Below are 12,880 nucleotides of genomic sequence, written 5' to 3'. Positions count from 1 at the left end.
ATGGAATGTGTGTTTTCTATCATGTTCATTCAGGGAACGTAGCTAATGCTGAGAAATGATTCCAGAAGGTTCATCTTTCCATTGAGAATGTTAAAATACCATGGGACCTGGGATGCCAGATAGAAATTTTTGAAAAATGTTCTATGGTTTATGTTAATTGCATTCATATAGAAATATGTCTGCTATTGAATTGGCAGGAGTCCTTCTCAAGAAAATGCAAGTCCTAAGCAGAATGTTCCTTCTGACTTCAGGAAGAATCATGATGGTAAGGGATCAGAGTAAGGTCTGTTATATACGGTATGTTCTTCCTATTTGTACTACTTCTGATAATGTATTTGATTTAGATTACATTGTGTTGCATTTTAGATGAAAGTTCTTGGCTTACTACATATAGAAGACCAGTTTCTTCCTTACTGGTGTAAATTCTGCTGAGCCCATGAGCAGTGTTCGAGTCTAAAATGAAAAAAAGAATAAAAGAAATAAAAAGCATGAAAGTACACTGTATTTTTTGTTATTAACACAATGAAAGTTCCTTCTACAATAGGATTTTGAATCAGGCTCAGAGCAGAAAATTATTAATTGTTTCTGCTTCTATTTCAGCACTGCATTATTCCAGTAAGACTAAAGAAAGACAATGCAATTATGGTAAGTCAGGGTCTTTCTAGACCACTAAGGGGGAAGAAGAGTGATTACTTGAACAAACTCCTTGGGGGAGGGGTTTCTGCATGAAAGGGATGAGTGCAGTGCCTGTGGGCTGTTATATATAAAAAATTTTTAAAAAGTATTCTTAAGTAGCAAGAATGTTTATAAAACACTCAATAATTGGGCTATTATGTTAAATAAGCCTCAAGCATAAAATTAAACATTGCTATGTGTACATGTTAATGTGAGTATTCCATCATTCATTGATCCCTTGCCGCACTTCAATAGACTTTTGCCCCTTATTTCCAAGAACTTTAGCATACATTTTTTTGTTGTGGAATGCTCTTTAAACTTGCATGGAGTTTAATCAGCCTTGTATAAGGTCAGTTTTCAGCTCAGTGGTGGGGTTTTAGAGAGCTGCTTAAGAGATGAAGACTTTTTCTAAAATACCTGCTTGTAGGAATATTTAAAGGGTATTTAAGGATGCTTAAAGCTTAAAAGTATATTTGTCTTTGGTGGGAGCAATGCGTTCTGCTGCCTTCCTCATTGACACATGGTCTGAGCAGTTGCTTTATAAATGCAAAACAACTGCTCTGTGGCAGAAAGACTACCCATTGAGCCCTATTTCACCTCTGTTGCTCATCTCACGGTGCCTCCAGGAATTCCTCAGTGTCAGTCTGAGTCCAGAAATGCTCCTGGACTGGCTGACTCTCCTCACCATTCCAATTCCATGATATTTGATTTTGAAAATGCCTCAATTAGTTTTATTTAGAAAATTCCTCCTATTTTTTAAGCTAGTAGTGAGACAACCTTTCTAGGTAAGGCATAGAGGAACTGGAGAACTCTTTATACTCACCTACAGAATTTTTTAAAATACCTTTTGTGTCAACTTATGAACCTCCATTCCCCTACAAGTCTAACCTGCTTTTCCACTGGAATAGCTTCCTTTACATTTTAATCCATGCAAGAGAGTGCTCAAATTGCCCTGTTGCACTTCTCATGACAGATATTTCAAGGTAGAAAAGGCCCTCATAGAACTGCTTGCATCATTTATGCCTCTTCTAAGCTGTATTTTAAACCACAAGATTTTTTGGGGTGTTATAGTAAAATTGTTTTTTGGCTGGAATATTTTATGAAGTACTCAGCTTTAAACCTGTACTAGAGAATATATGTGAAAAGCAACTTTTGAATGTGTAATTATGCTGTAAATCTGAATCCAGTAGGTTGGATTAAAATAGTTATCATAAGTGGGTAGCTAGCAAATAATTATTCTCATGAGTCATTTGGCAAAGACTACAAAATAAAGGATACATTTGAGCAAATAGGATTTGATTGTGGAGGTTTCATACACAGGGAAGGAGCTGGAATTTGTTGATTTAGGAATTTTAATAAAACTTTCTTCCAGCTGTACTGCAAATGACCCCATGGGTCTAGATATTTCCATGTGACTTGTTCTCATGAGCATTAGGAATATGTCTAAGTTATTTCAATTATTATTGGCAATTGAACATGTACATAAACCCTGTACACAGGCTGGTACCTAAGTAGGTTATGAATTTTGGCCTGACTCTTCAAGTTTCAGTTAACCAGCTGGAGCCAAGATCTCCCAGACTTAATCCTTGCATTTTCAAGGGCTTACTAAGACTTTGAGTTTTGTGACTTTGGCTAGAGTCATTGGGCACTGAATGATTAAAATCCCTCCAAGCTCAAAAAACTTCTATGAAATGCCAATAGAAAATCCATTAAGACCTTGCAGCAGGTTTATCAGTATCAGAATGATCAGGCATTAAAAATCTTGTCACTGTATATGTTATCAATCTGCCAGAAGTTGCATATTACTTAGAAATGTCCATACATTTCACAGTTTTTTCTTTGATGCCTTCTTGGAACAGATAAAGATACCCTATCTCATATCAGGCAGATCTTCACCAGTCCACAGCTGGACCTGAATCCTCAATTTAACCCAAAGATCAAAGAATACTATGCAGAAGTCCCATTTGACATGGTGACGGTGAAGATAGGAGCAGAACCTTCTAACTGTCAATGCAAAGTACATCTTGATGAGAAGAAAGGGCCAAGGTATGAGCGACAAAATATGAGTGTAAAGAATAAAAGTGTCCTTAACTTTGGAAATACATCAAAATATTACAGAATTGTTTTATGTTTCCTTCACAAGCTTCATTGCCCTTCTCTAGACACACTCCAGCACCTCAGTGTCTTTCTTGTAGTGAGTGGCCTAGAATTTAACACAGTATTCAAGACACAGCCTCACCAGTGCTGAGTGCAGGGGGCAGTCACTTCCTTAGTCCTGTTGGCCACATTACTTCTGGTACAGGACAGGATGCTATTGGCCTTTTTGGCCAGCTGGGCACAAGCTGGCTCACATTCAGCTGGCTATCGACCAACACCCCCTGTCCTTTTCCACCAGGCAGCTTTCTAGCCACTCTTCCTTAAGCCTATGGCATTGCATGGGGTTGTTGTGATCGAAGTGCAGGTTCCGGAGCTGAGCCTTTTTGAAATTCATACAGTTGGCCTTGTCCCATTGATCTACCCTGTCTAGATCCCTCTCTAGTACCTTTCTACCATTAAACAGATCAACACACCTGCCCAACTTGGTGTCATCTACAAACTGACTGAGGGTGCATTTGATCCCCTCATCCAAATAATTGATAAAGATATTAAACAGAGCTGGCCCCATTACTGAGCCCTGGGAACACCACTTTTGACTGGCATCAAGTGGATTTAACTCCATTCACCACCACTCTTGGAGCCTGGCCATCTAGCCGGATTTTTACCCAACAAAAAGTACACCCATCTAATCCATGTGAAGACAGTTTCTCCAGGAGAATGCTCTAGGAAAGCATCAAAGGCTTTACTAAAGTCCAGATAAACAACTGCAACAGCCTTTCCCTCTTCTACTAAGTAGGTCACCTTGTCATCAGCAAGAGTCCCAGTTTATCTGATCTTTTAGAACAGTATAAAGCCAGAAGACAAGGTAGAGAGCAAAGTCATCACTAAACATCAGGTTTGAGCACTGAAACACAATCATCCATGATGTTTAATAGCTACTCTGATCCCTGGCACAGTTTTGTCTTTCCCAACCATCTTTCTCACAGACAGCATGTGCCAGGAACAATCGCAATAGGTATTTTGGGCATGACTTGGTTTTGGATGTTGGGAGGGACAAAGAGGGTTTATTTATCTGGGTCAGGTAATTCAGAACTAGGCAACTGTCCTATTTACATACTAGCCATTAGTGAATGGATGAAAGGGAGAGCAGGGACAATGATGCACTTAGGGGGAAGAATCCTTAACCATTACAGAGCTAGCTTTGCTTCATGGAATGAAGGGCTTATGCAATGCACTGTGTTTTAGAATCATAGAATCAAAGAATAGTTAGGGTTAGAAAGGACCTTAAGATCATCAAGTTCCAACCCCCCTGCCATGGGCAGGGACACCTCACACTAAACCACGTCACCCAAGGCTCTGTCCAACCTGGTCTTGAACACTGCCAGGGATGGAGCATTCACAACCTCCCTGGGCAACCTATTCCAGTGCCTCACCACCCTTACAGGAAAGAATTTCCTCCTTATATCCAATCTAAACTTCCCCTGTTTGAGTTTTAACCCGTTACCCCTTGTCCTATCACTACAGTCCCTAATGATGAGTCCCTCCCCAGCATCGCTATAGGCCCCCTTAAGATACTGGAAGGCTGCTATGAGGTCTCCACACAGCCTTCTCTTTTGACTGACTATGAAGCAGATGCTTTGACCTAGAATGTCTGCTATTAACCAGACTGGATGGTTGTTACTGATCTAATGCCTAATATGCTTTCTCTGTTTTCTAAAGGAAATGAGTCTTGATTTATCAATTCAAAAGAAGCTCCCCTAAAATTCTTCCACCCAGCTTTAGTGTTAACTAAAACCAGCTTTAATGTTAACTGCCTTGGCAGTCAACATGGATACATGTGAAAAAAACTTACTTTCTTGTAGAAGGAAAATAGAATAGCAATATGGAATTTACATTGAAAAGTAAATATGCAGGTTCTGTGTCTTTCAGCATTTATTTCCCTTCATTCACAGATTCCATGTCAGAATTGTTGCCATTGACATTGTTACCATTAAGTTTCACTACTGGTGTTTAGTTTTCCTGAAAGAAATGTAAATTGTGACAAATCTTATTTTACACTGTTTTTTATTTAAAGTCATATGTATTTTGAAAGAAAAAGAAAATGTTAGAAATAGGAACCTCAAGGAGCAAGTAAATTTTAATTTACAACTAAGATGATTAAGGGAGTGGAGCATCTCCCTTATGAGGAAAGACTGAGGGAGGTGGGTCTCTATAGTTTGGAGAAGAGGAGATTAAGGGGTGACCTTATTAGTGTATATAAATATATAAAGGGGGAGTGTCACGAGGATGGAGCCAGGCTCTTCTCAGTGGCAAACAATGAAAGGACGAGGGGTAATGGGTACAAATTGGAGCACAAGAGGTTCCACTTAAACCTGAGAAGAAACTTCTTCTCAGTGAGGGTGACGGAACACTGGAACAGGCTGCCCAGGGAGGTTGTGGAATCTCCTTGTTTGGAAACATTCAAAACCCGCCTGGACACGTTCCTGTGTAACCTTATCTAGGTGTTCCTGCTCCGGCAGGGGGATTGGACTAGATGATCTTTTGAGGTCCCTTCCAATCTCTAACATACTGTGATACTGTGATACTGTGAAATTTTATCTGCCATATATAAAGCAGTGTAAATCTTTGTATCTTTAGTGTTCCACTCCTTTCCTGTTTTGCCTTCCAGCATTGCTAACTACCCCCTTGGCCTTGGATTGAACAAAGTCATTGTTCTTGTAACAGATGATTCGCAGCCCAGCCCTCAGGTTGTGAGCAGCTACAAAATCACAATATATCGAGAAGACCGCCCTAGTCTGCCTTTGTTTGATGACTACATGATGTGTGGGTTTGTGCAGGTATTGTCTCTATTTTTTTTGCTGTGCAATTTAATAGTGAATTTAACTGGTTTCTGTTCATCCAGTGGGATACATTAGTGTACATGGGCCAAAGTTGGTGTAGAGTAAGTTTTGGTGACATTAAAATATGACTTCTAAATGCTATAAATTTATGAAATACAACATTTACATAGCGCTTTGGATATAAAAAGTAAATCCAGCATAAATACCTGTAACAGTTACTATGTATTTGAGAACTCCAGGTTAATTAATCCTTACTTTGGTCAGCAAACCTTACTCACCAGAGAGCTGTTGTTTGCTTGTGATAAAACAGTCCCTCTGTACAGTGGAGTGGGCAGAGTACAGTTTTCATAACTATGTATTTATGGCATTGGAGCCATCGAAATCCTTTTACCAGGAAAGTTATTTATGATGACAGTGTGTTTATCAGTGCTCAAGACAAATGCTGCTAGATAATTTATGAATGAAATGTGTTTATTCTAGAAGACCAAAAAACATAGTGGAAACAACCCATTGATGATTCCTTAGGAAGGGATGATTGTTGCTTACAGCACATTTATCCAAATATAAGTTTGGGAATGCAAATAATGACTCTTAACAAATGACAGTGTTTAGGAAGCAGTGGATCTCTTTGATGAAAAAATGGGAGCTGAGTCTGAATTAGACACAGAATTGGAAGAAAGATAATGAAAGAAAGGAACAGTGAAGCTTTCTGTTCATGAAACTATGGTGTTATTTTTTGTAAGACAGAAAACCTGGGACACACTGGAGCAGTGCTGTTTAGATTACAGAGTTTGAGCACTAAATTTTTGGTACTTGATATGGTGCGCAAAGATAAGCCAGTTGATTCAAAGAGGGAAGTGACATGGTAAATCATAATCAAAGGCTTTTGTCTATGGAATTTTAGGCAGATTAAAGGTTTGGCGAATTAAAAGGCAGATTAAATGTGCTCCTATTATTAGAGCATCCAGGATGAATATATTTCATCGCAATTAATTCTGCAACCAGGAATTGGATTTTTGAAACTGTCATTCATGTTCATGTCAAATGTCTCATTTATCTTCTCTGTGGAGAATTTTGTATATCAATACATCCTTTTTGTAAACTTTATGTCCCTACTCTGTTTTCTTTCTGTATACTACAAAAGAGGTTGGGAGACCAGGGCGGGAGAAGGCAGAGCATTTTATGTGTTGGGACAGATCAAGAGGCTTTTTTTTTTTTTTCTTTAGGAGAAATAAGAACTGGGGCTTTAAAACAGGAGCCAAAGAGATTATAAATGTTGATAGGAAATTGTATGTTGACAATAATTACCTCAATCTGCAAATCAGAACTGTCAGATAAAATGCATGGAGTAGTCATGGCCTACTGACTGCTGATCCGCATATCTGATTATGGTGCTGTCTAGCTATTCTCTTACACTAATCTTACAAAAGGTCAAGGACTATCTTCTTGCTCTTTTTACTGGTTCAGCACTAGATGTAGTAGTTGCTACAGTAAAAAAAAAAAAGCAAATTAATACCTAAGATTTAATTTCAGGTGTTTCAATTAGTATGAAAAGGAGAGCAACAATAGGTTGAGCTGGAGTTACATTACTAGGAGAACACACTGGCTGGAAAGATGTGAGGAAAGTTCCTCTTGTTGCCTCATTTGGAGCATGTGTCTGAGTGTAGGAACAGGAATTCAACCTCATACATATCCTCCCACACTAGAGTTTACACTGTTGTTAATGTTTTATGATCGTATTTATGAGACTGAGTATGAATCTTTTGAAGCACTGCAAAGGCAAGGAGATCTAGAATGATAAAAATGGAAAGTTTTAGAAGTTTCTTTTGATTGAACTTAGTTTTCTGCCCATCTGTGAATAACTGCTCCCTACTTAATATAATTGTTCAGAGTGAGGGAGGACTTCAGGAGTTTAGAGTAAAAATGAGATGAAAAGCATTCTTGTGGTATCTAATGAGGGCTGTGAAGATACAGTATGAGATTCTAAAACATTTTTTTTAGATATATAAAGGCAAACTTATCAGAGTGCATTTAAAAAACAAACAAAGGCTGGAGCTAGAGATAGCAATGGCATTCTAGCACATTCAAAAGCCTGCACTTCCCCTCCCCCCCACTTTTCCCTACTTCCTAGAACAGATTTTTGCTCATTATGATTTTTTTTTATCAATGCAAAACTCATGTCTTAAACAGCATCATCACATTCTGCTTTTCATACCAGAGAACATTATGCACTTTTGCAGGGTCAGTTAATACACCCTGATCGATAGCATGAAAGCTTATTCTCTTAATAATAAGACACCTGTTTTAGGAGCTAAAGGATAAATACAGCATGAACTGATGGAGTCTGCTTTGGGCACTTGACTAGGCACAGCTGGGATCACACATGGGGAGAGAAAGGTCACTGACAGTGGTGTGGTCTTTCTCACAGAAGGCTTCAGTTAAAATTCTAATCCAGTAACTTTTTCCTGACTTTCTTTCATGTTTAATCCCATTAGGATATTCAGGTTTCACTGCAAGATGATATTATAAGGAAGGTTACAATAAAAAGACAGAGTGTGGGATGTTGTTTCCAGTCTTCTAACAATTTTCATGCAGTTGAATAATCCTGGATTAATTTCAAGGCTATGGAGTTAAGTAGTGTGTCATTCCAAACCTTGCAGCTTCTAAAAGGGGAAAAAATATTGTCTTCTCAACTTTTTGATATCAGTTATAATATCCTCATTACAACCAAATTAGTAGATATCACCTGTGTAGACATCAAAAGTTAGTAGACATCAACTGTGGCATCACTTTAGCACCTTCAGCAGCTTTGGCTGCTTTTTATTGTGTGTTCTGTATTTTGACAGTATTGCTTGGGCTGCAAATGGAGAGGTTATTGGTTTGTGCTTTAACTTGATTTTGTGTGGTTGTTGACAACATTCAAATTAAATGTCCTTGACAAAAGTGCCATTTCATTATCACCTGTGAAGCTGTGATACCAAGATAGGCAGAACACAGAGCGAGCAGAAAAAACAATGAGCTCTTAAGACCTGGGGTATCAGGATTACCATCACCTGAAAGATCCCAGACTATGTACACACTGTCATAAAGGAAAAAATATTTTACTCATTCTTGCACTGCCCATTATCTTAAAAATGCAAACATTTATCTATGCCTCACTTGAAATGTATGGATGCTACCTCTTTGATTGTTAATCTTTGCAATCATGGAAAGCAACTGTGCTTAGAGAACCTTGTTTGACACTGCTGACTTTTGTACCCATACTGTCCCTGCTGCCACATGTTTTATGGTGTTTGCTTTTTTGTTGGAGTTGCGGTGTTTTGTTGTTGGTGGTGTTTTTTTTGTTAGTTTTTTGTTTTAGTAAAACAGTCATTTATTTGTTTTTGCACTTGCAGTATGAGTGATGAGCTAATATGAGCTAATATTATACTTTATAGCCATATCATTATCTCTGTGCATTTGCACAAAATGTGAAAAGGCTCTTTCCAGAATAGTGCAGTGCAGTGGGCTGATGCTTTGGCTGTTCTACAGGTTTCTCAGCTCTGAGAGAACAGACTTGTAGGAGAACAGCTTTAAAAACTTCCTCGATTTTTTAGGACACCTTATTCTTAAGTCCTACTCTCCTTCATATTTTTATTAACTGTTTCATCATATTCATTTCCTAGAGTCCAGATAACATAAGAATTCCAACAGAGCTGATAGTGAGATATGATAATGAGATACTGGTATAGCATTGCTGACTGTGTAATGCAGCTGGCAACAAGATAACGAGCAACAAGATGTTGATTTTTCTTTCTGTCTACTAAACTTCCATGGATGAAAAAACAATTAAGATCTAGGCCTAACATCATAACTATATTTAACTTTATCTGTCTTTGAAAGGTAAAGATAAAAAACGCTTTAGAAAGGAAGAATTAAAAAAACCCAACAAAGTAATTTCATTTCTTTTGTTATGTAAGATATGAGAATACTTTGTTTTTCAGCTCAAGTTATGAGTTTCCCAAGGAAAATAAGATGTTCTTACTTAATTTTAAACTGTTACAGTTACACCTTTCAGACCAGACAGTACAAGTAAAACTTATGAATTATAGAAACATGAATTAATACTTTGCCTAGTGCTTTCATGCAGAGATTGCTAAGAACCTTTCAAATATTAAATAATGTCCATAAAGTAAAAGGATATAAGAAAAGCTTAGGAGAGAAACGAAGAATTTGTCCCGTGGTAGGACAGGCTGGAAGCACATTAGTCTCTTCTGTATTTCCCACCCATCTCTTCTATCCTTAGGGCATTGCAGATGCCATGTACAGACTCTCAGGGTTTGCAGTGCTGCTTGTAGCAGCAGCTAATATTTTTGCTAGTTCAGGGTTTGACTTGTGAGAAAGTGCATCTCTGGAACTGAATAAACAACCTAATTATATTAGCAACCAGACTGTATCTTATTTGCAAAGTTAGCTCATATCCCTGTCAAAGAATAAAAGAATGTCCACGTAGGAGCAATCATGCATTCTTTAGCCTTCTCAGATCTAGAGTTGGCAAGAATTTTATTCAGTTATTTTGAATTTTTCAGAAAGCAACAGAAAATGCCACAAACTCAAAAAAAAAAAAAAAAATAGGTTGAGTCAAATTGTTGGAGTTTTTTTTTTTTTAAAGCTTTCTGAGTATGAGAAAAAAATAAAGAAAAGCATATGCTTTCTTCAAAAGAAGATGTTTTGATTCAAAGAGTGTTACTTGATGAAAGAGATTACAATTCAAAATTTATATTGGCACAACTGTTAAGCTAAAGATTTTAGCTATTGTGCAGTCTAGAAAACTAACTCTGTTTTCAAGGAGGGAGTGGCTGGGACAGGCAAAAAACCCACTCATTGTTAGATCTGAAATACTCAACCCTGTAGTCTAAATTTTCTTCAGAAATACTGGTGACAGCATAATATGACAGTCATGTTTTCCAGGACCAATGCCAACTTAAGCATCCCTTCCCCTGCCCTCAGCTATGCATGAACTAGATGGAAGAACATTTTTTTTTCTAAACGGACTAGTTTCTAGGATAAAGTTCCTAGCTTCTCTGTGTGAGCACGAATGACGGGGTAGGTGCAGGGGCAGGAGTGAGCAGCTGGGCACAGAATAGTGGCTGTGGGTGCTGCTTAAGGCAACTTTTGCTTTCTTCATAAAATAAATTCACATTGAGATTTAAAGCTCCTGAAAGTGAATATATATAGATGTGCAGGGAGAAACAGAGACCTGGTTTCAAATGAGGAGGAGCTTCATGCAGAAATTGTAGAAGGGATTTATGTGTGAAAGCACACAAAAGTCTGGAAGTACACTAGTACTAGAAGTACATGGATATTATTTAATAGATTAAATATTTAATATTTAATATTAAATATTTAATAGATTAAATACATTATTAAATAAAGTGTTACTATTTGGGGTTGCAACCCACTCCCCAGGACAGACAAAACAATGTTCACCTAACCTTGAGGAGCAATTACATAGCAAACTGAATACATTGTTAAATTGGAGGAATTTCGGATGAAAACCACAAAATTATTAGAGAGTTAGTACAGTGAGACTGCCATTAAAAGAAAAGTGAGGGCTTATATATTCAATTGCTGTATGTCAGCATGGTTCAATTTATTTCAGGTGAACGATTTCAAATTACACTGGCGGAGTACCTGTCCTGACAGAAACTTACAGCTAAATTCTCTTCCATTATATATGCTAGGCAAAGGTAGTGAGTGAATTCACTTGCGTAAAACTTCTGGTATTGTTCATATTTTTCCTAAATATTCTTAGTCAAACAACAGGTCAGGAAAATCTAAAAACTATTTGAAGCGGGTTTAGAGTATTTAAAGATCAAATGACCATGGGATAGTCATAATTCACTGTAAGGATAAAATTATTGAGCACCTAAATGATAATAAAACTTGGTGCTTCTAAAAATTATAGGTATATGAAGATACAGAAAGTAAAGGTGTAAATAATAAATGCATTGATCTACTTTGCAAGTAGAAAGTCATGTTCTGGTTATATCTCAGAACAAAACATTTTGTAGAGTCAGCATATTCTGTTTTGTCAACAACTATACCACTGAAGGAAAAAGGCTTGCCACATTTTAGTTATAACAAGTCTTTCATGGTGATTTAAAGCATTGCTTTGTAGATGAATCAGAGGAACAATTAATCATTGTGATGGATCTTCTTTACGTGTATGCTGTTCCTTGCTGAACTTCTTTTGAATCTCAGCATCAGAAACATGGCTGTTAGGATCGATAATCATGATCAGCAGCCAGTATCCGCTACTTTAAGGAAAGGCCTCAAAAGCTCAACAGAGCATACATCTGTCCTTTGGGGTAATTGATGTAACACTGTTGGGTTTTTTCCTAGAAATCAAACACTGACTTCTTTCACCTACACAGTTGAACTCATAGTCTGCACTATGATCTGATAATCGTGGATTCCCATAATCACTGTTCAGTCAGGTATCTGCCAGCCTCTACCAGGCCATAGAGAGAAAATAGGCATAAGGTGGGAAAAACCAACAGAAGAATGAGTTTAGCTCTGCTTCTACTTAGGTATCTCTTTCTCTAAGCATGGAATGCAAATTTGCTTTGCAGTTTTGTCCTATAGCTCCAGTAGGCTATGCCTGATTAAGACCATCATCACACTCTCCGGCATTTTGGGTATGCCACATTCCAGAACTCAGAACTTTGAGGCTCAACTCCACATTGGGTCCAGCTGCTTGGAGAAAAGCATGTAGTCTTCTGGCTTACTGCATTTTGCTTACACTCCTGATTTTATATTAATTATGCTTAGTCTTCTTTATATAGCTAAGTTTCCTGTTTAACATGTGACGGAAGATTAATACCAGATACCCTCCAGGAAATGCCTCCAGAAGTATTAGGCAGATACTGAAGAGAGAGGATGTTTCCATGCAGCGGCTACGTTTGTCATTATTATGATGCTTTGTACACAGGAAATGGGGTGTGTTACAAAAATCACTGACAGATAACTTGCCACCAGTGCTTTGAGACAATCCATGTGATGCTGATTCAGCAATTCAACAATTTTAAGCCAATAATGATTGAGATTTCACCAAAAAACTAGTTTTGTTCATGATCATTAGCCAGAGGAAGTACTACGTTGATATAATAATTAGACCCTGAAGAGAGAGAATGCTTTAGGCAGCTTTCTGCCTTAGTTTTTCCTCTGCTCCTTTTCCTTGGGCACTTAGTTAACAAATTCTTAAACCAGGAATGATCTCTCTCTTC

General features: G+C 37.7%; 1 protein-coding gene across 4 annotated transcripts in view; it reads left to right on the top strand.

Moving 5' to 3' along the window:
* CPED1 (cadherin like and PC-esterase domain containing 1) overlaps nt 1-12,880 on the top strand; it is a 154,519-nt gene that overhangs the window by 75,991 nt on the left and 65,648 nt on the right. For all 4 annotated transcript variants that reach the window (XR_009728396.1, XM_061373017.1, XM_061373014.1 and 1 more), the window contains 4 exons: nt 198-265; nt 601-645; nt 2,535-2,721; nt 5,441-5,609. Coding sequence is in view for 3 of the 4 variants with exons in the window: in XM_061373017.1 (XP_061229001.1) it covers nt 198-265; nt 601-645; nt 2,535-2,721; nt 5,441-5,609 (469 nt within the window). In the remaining variant the exon portion in view is untranslated. The remainder of the gene's footprint in view (nt 1-197; nt 266-600; nt 646-2,534; nt 2,722-5,440; nt 5,610-12,880) is intronic.

Source organism: Neopsephotus bourkii, unplaced genomic scaffold (genome assembly GCF_033783945.1).
Source record: "Neopsephotus bourkii isolate Nb327-2 ecotype Australia unplaced genomic scaffold, CSIRO-AGI_Nbou_v1 NB_1624, whole genome shotgun sequence".
In the NCBI taxonomy this organism is placed as follows: Eukaryota; Metazoa; Chordata; class Aves; order Psittaciformes; family Psittacidae; genus Neopsephotus; species Neopsephotus bourkii.
This window is presented reverse-complemented; position numbering and strand designations above follow the sequence as displayed.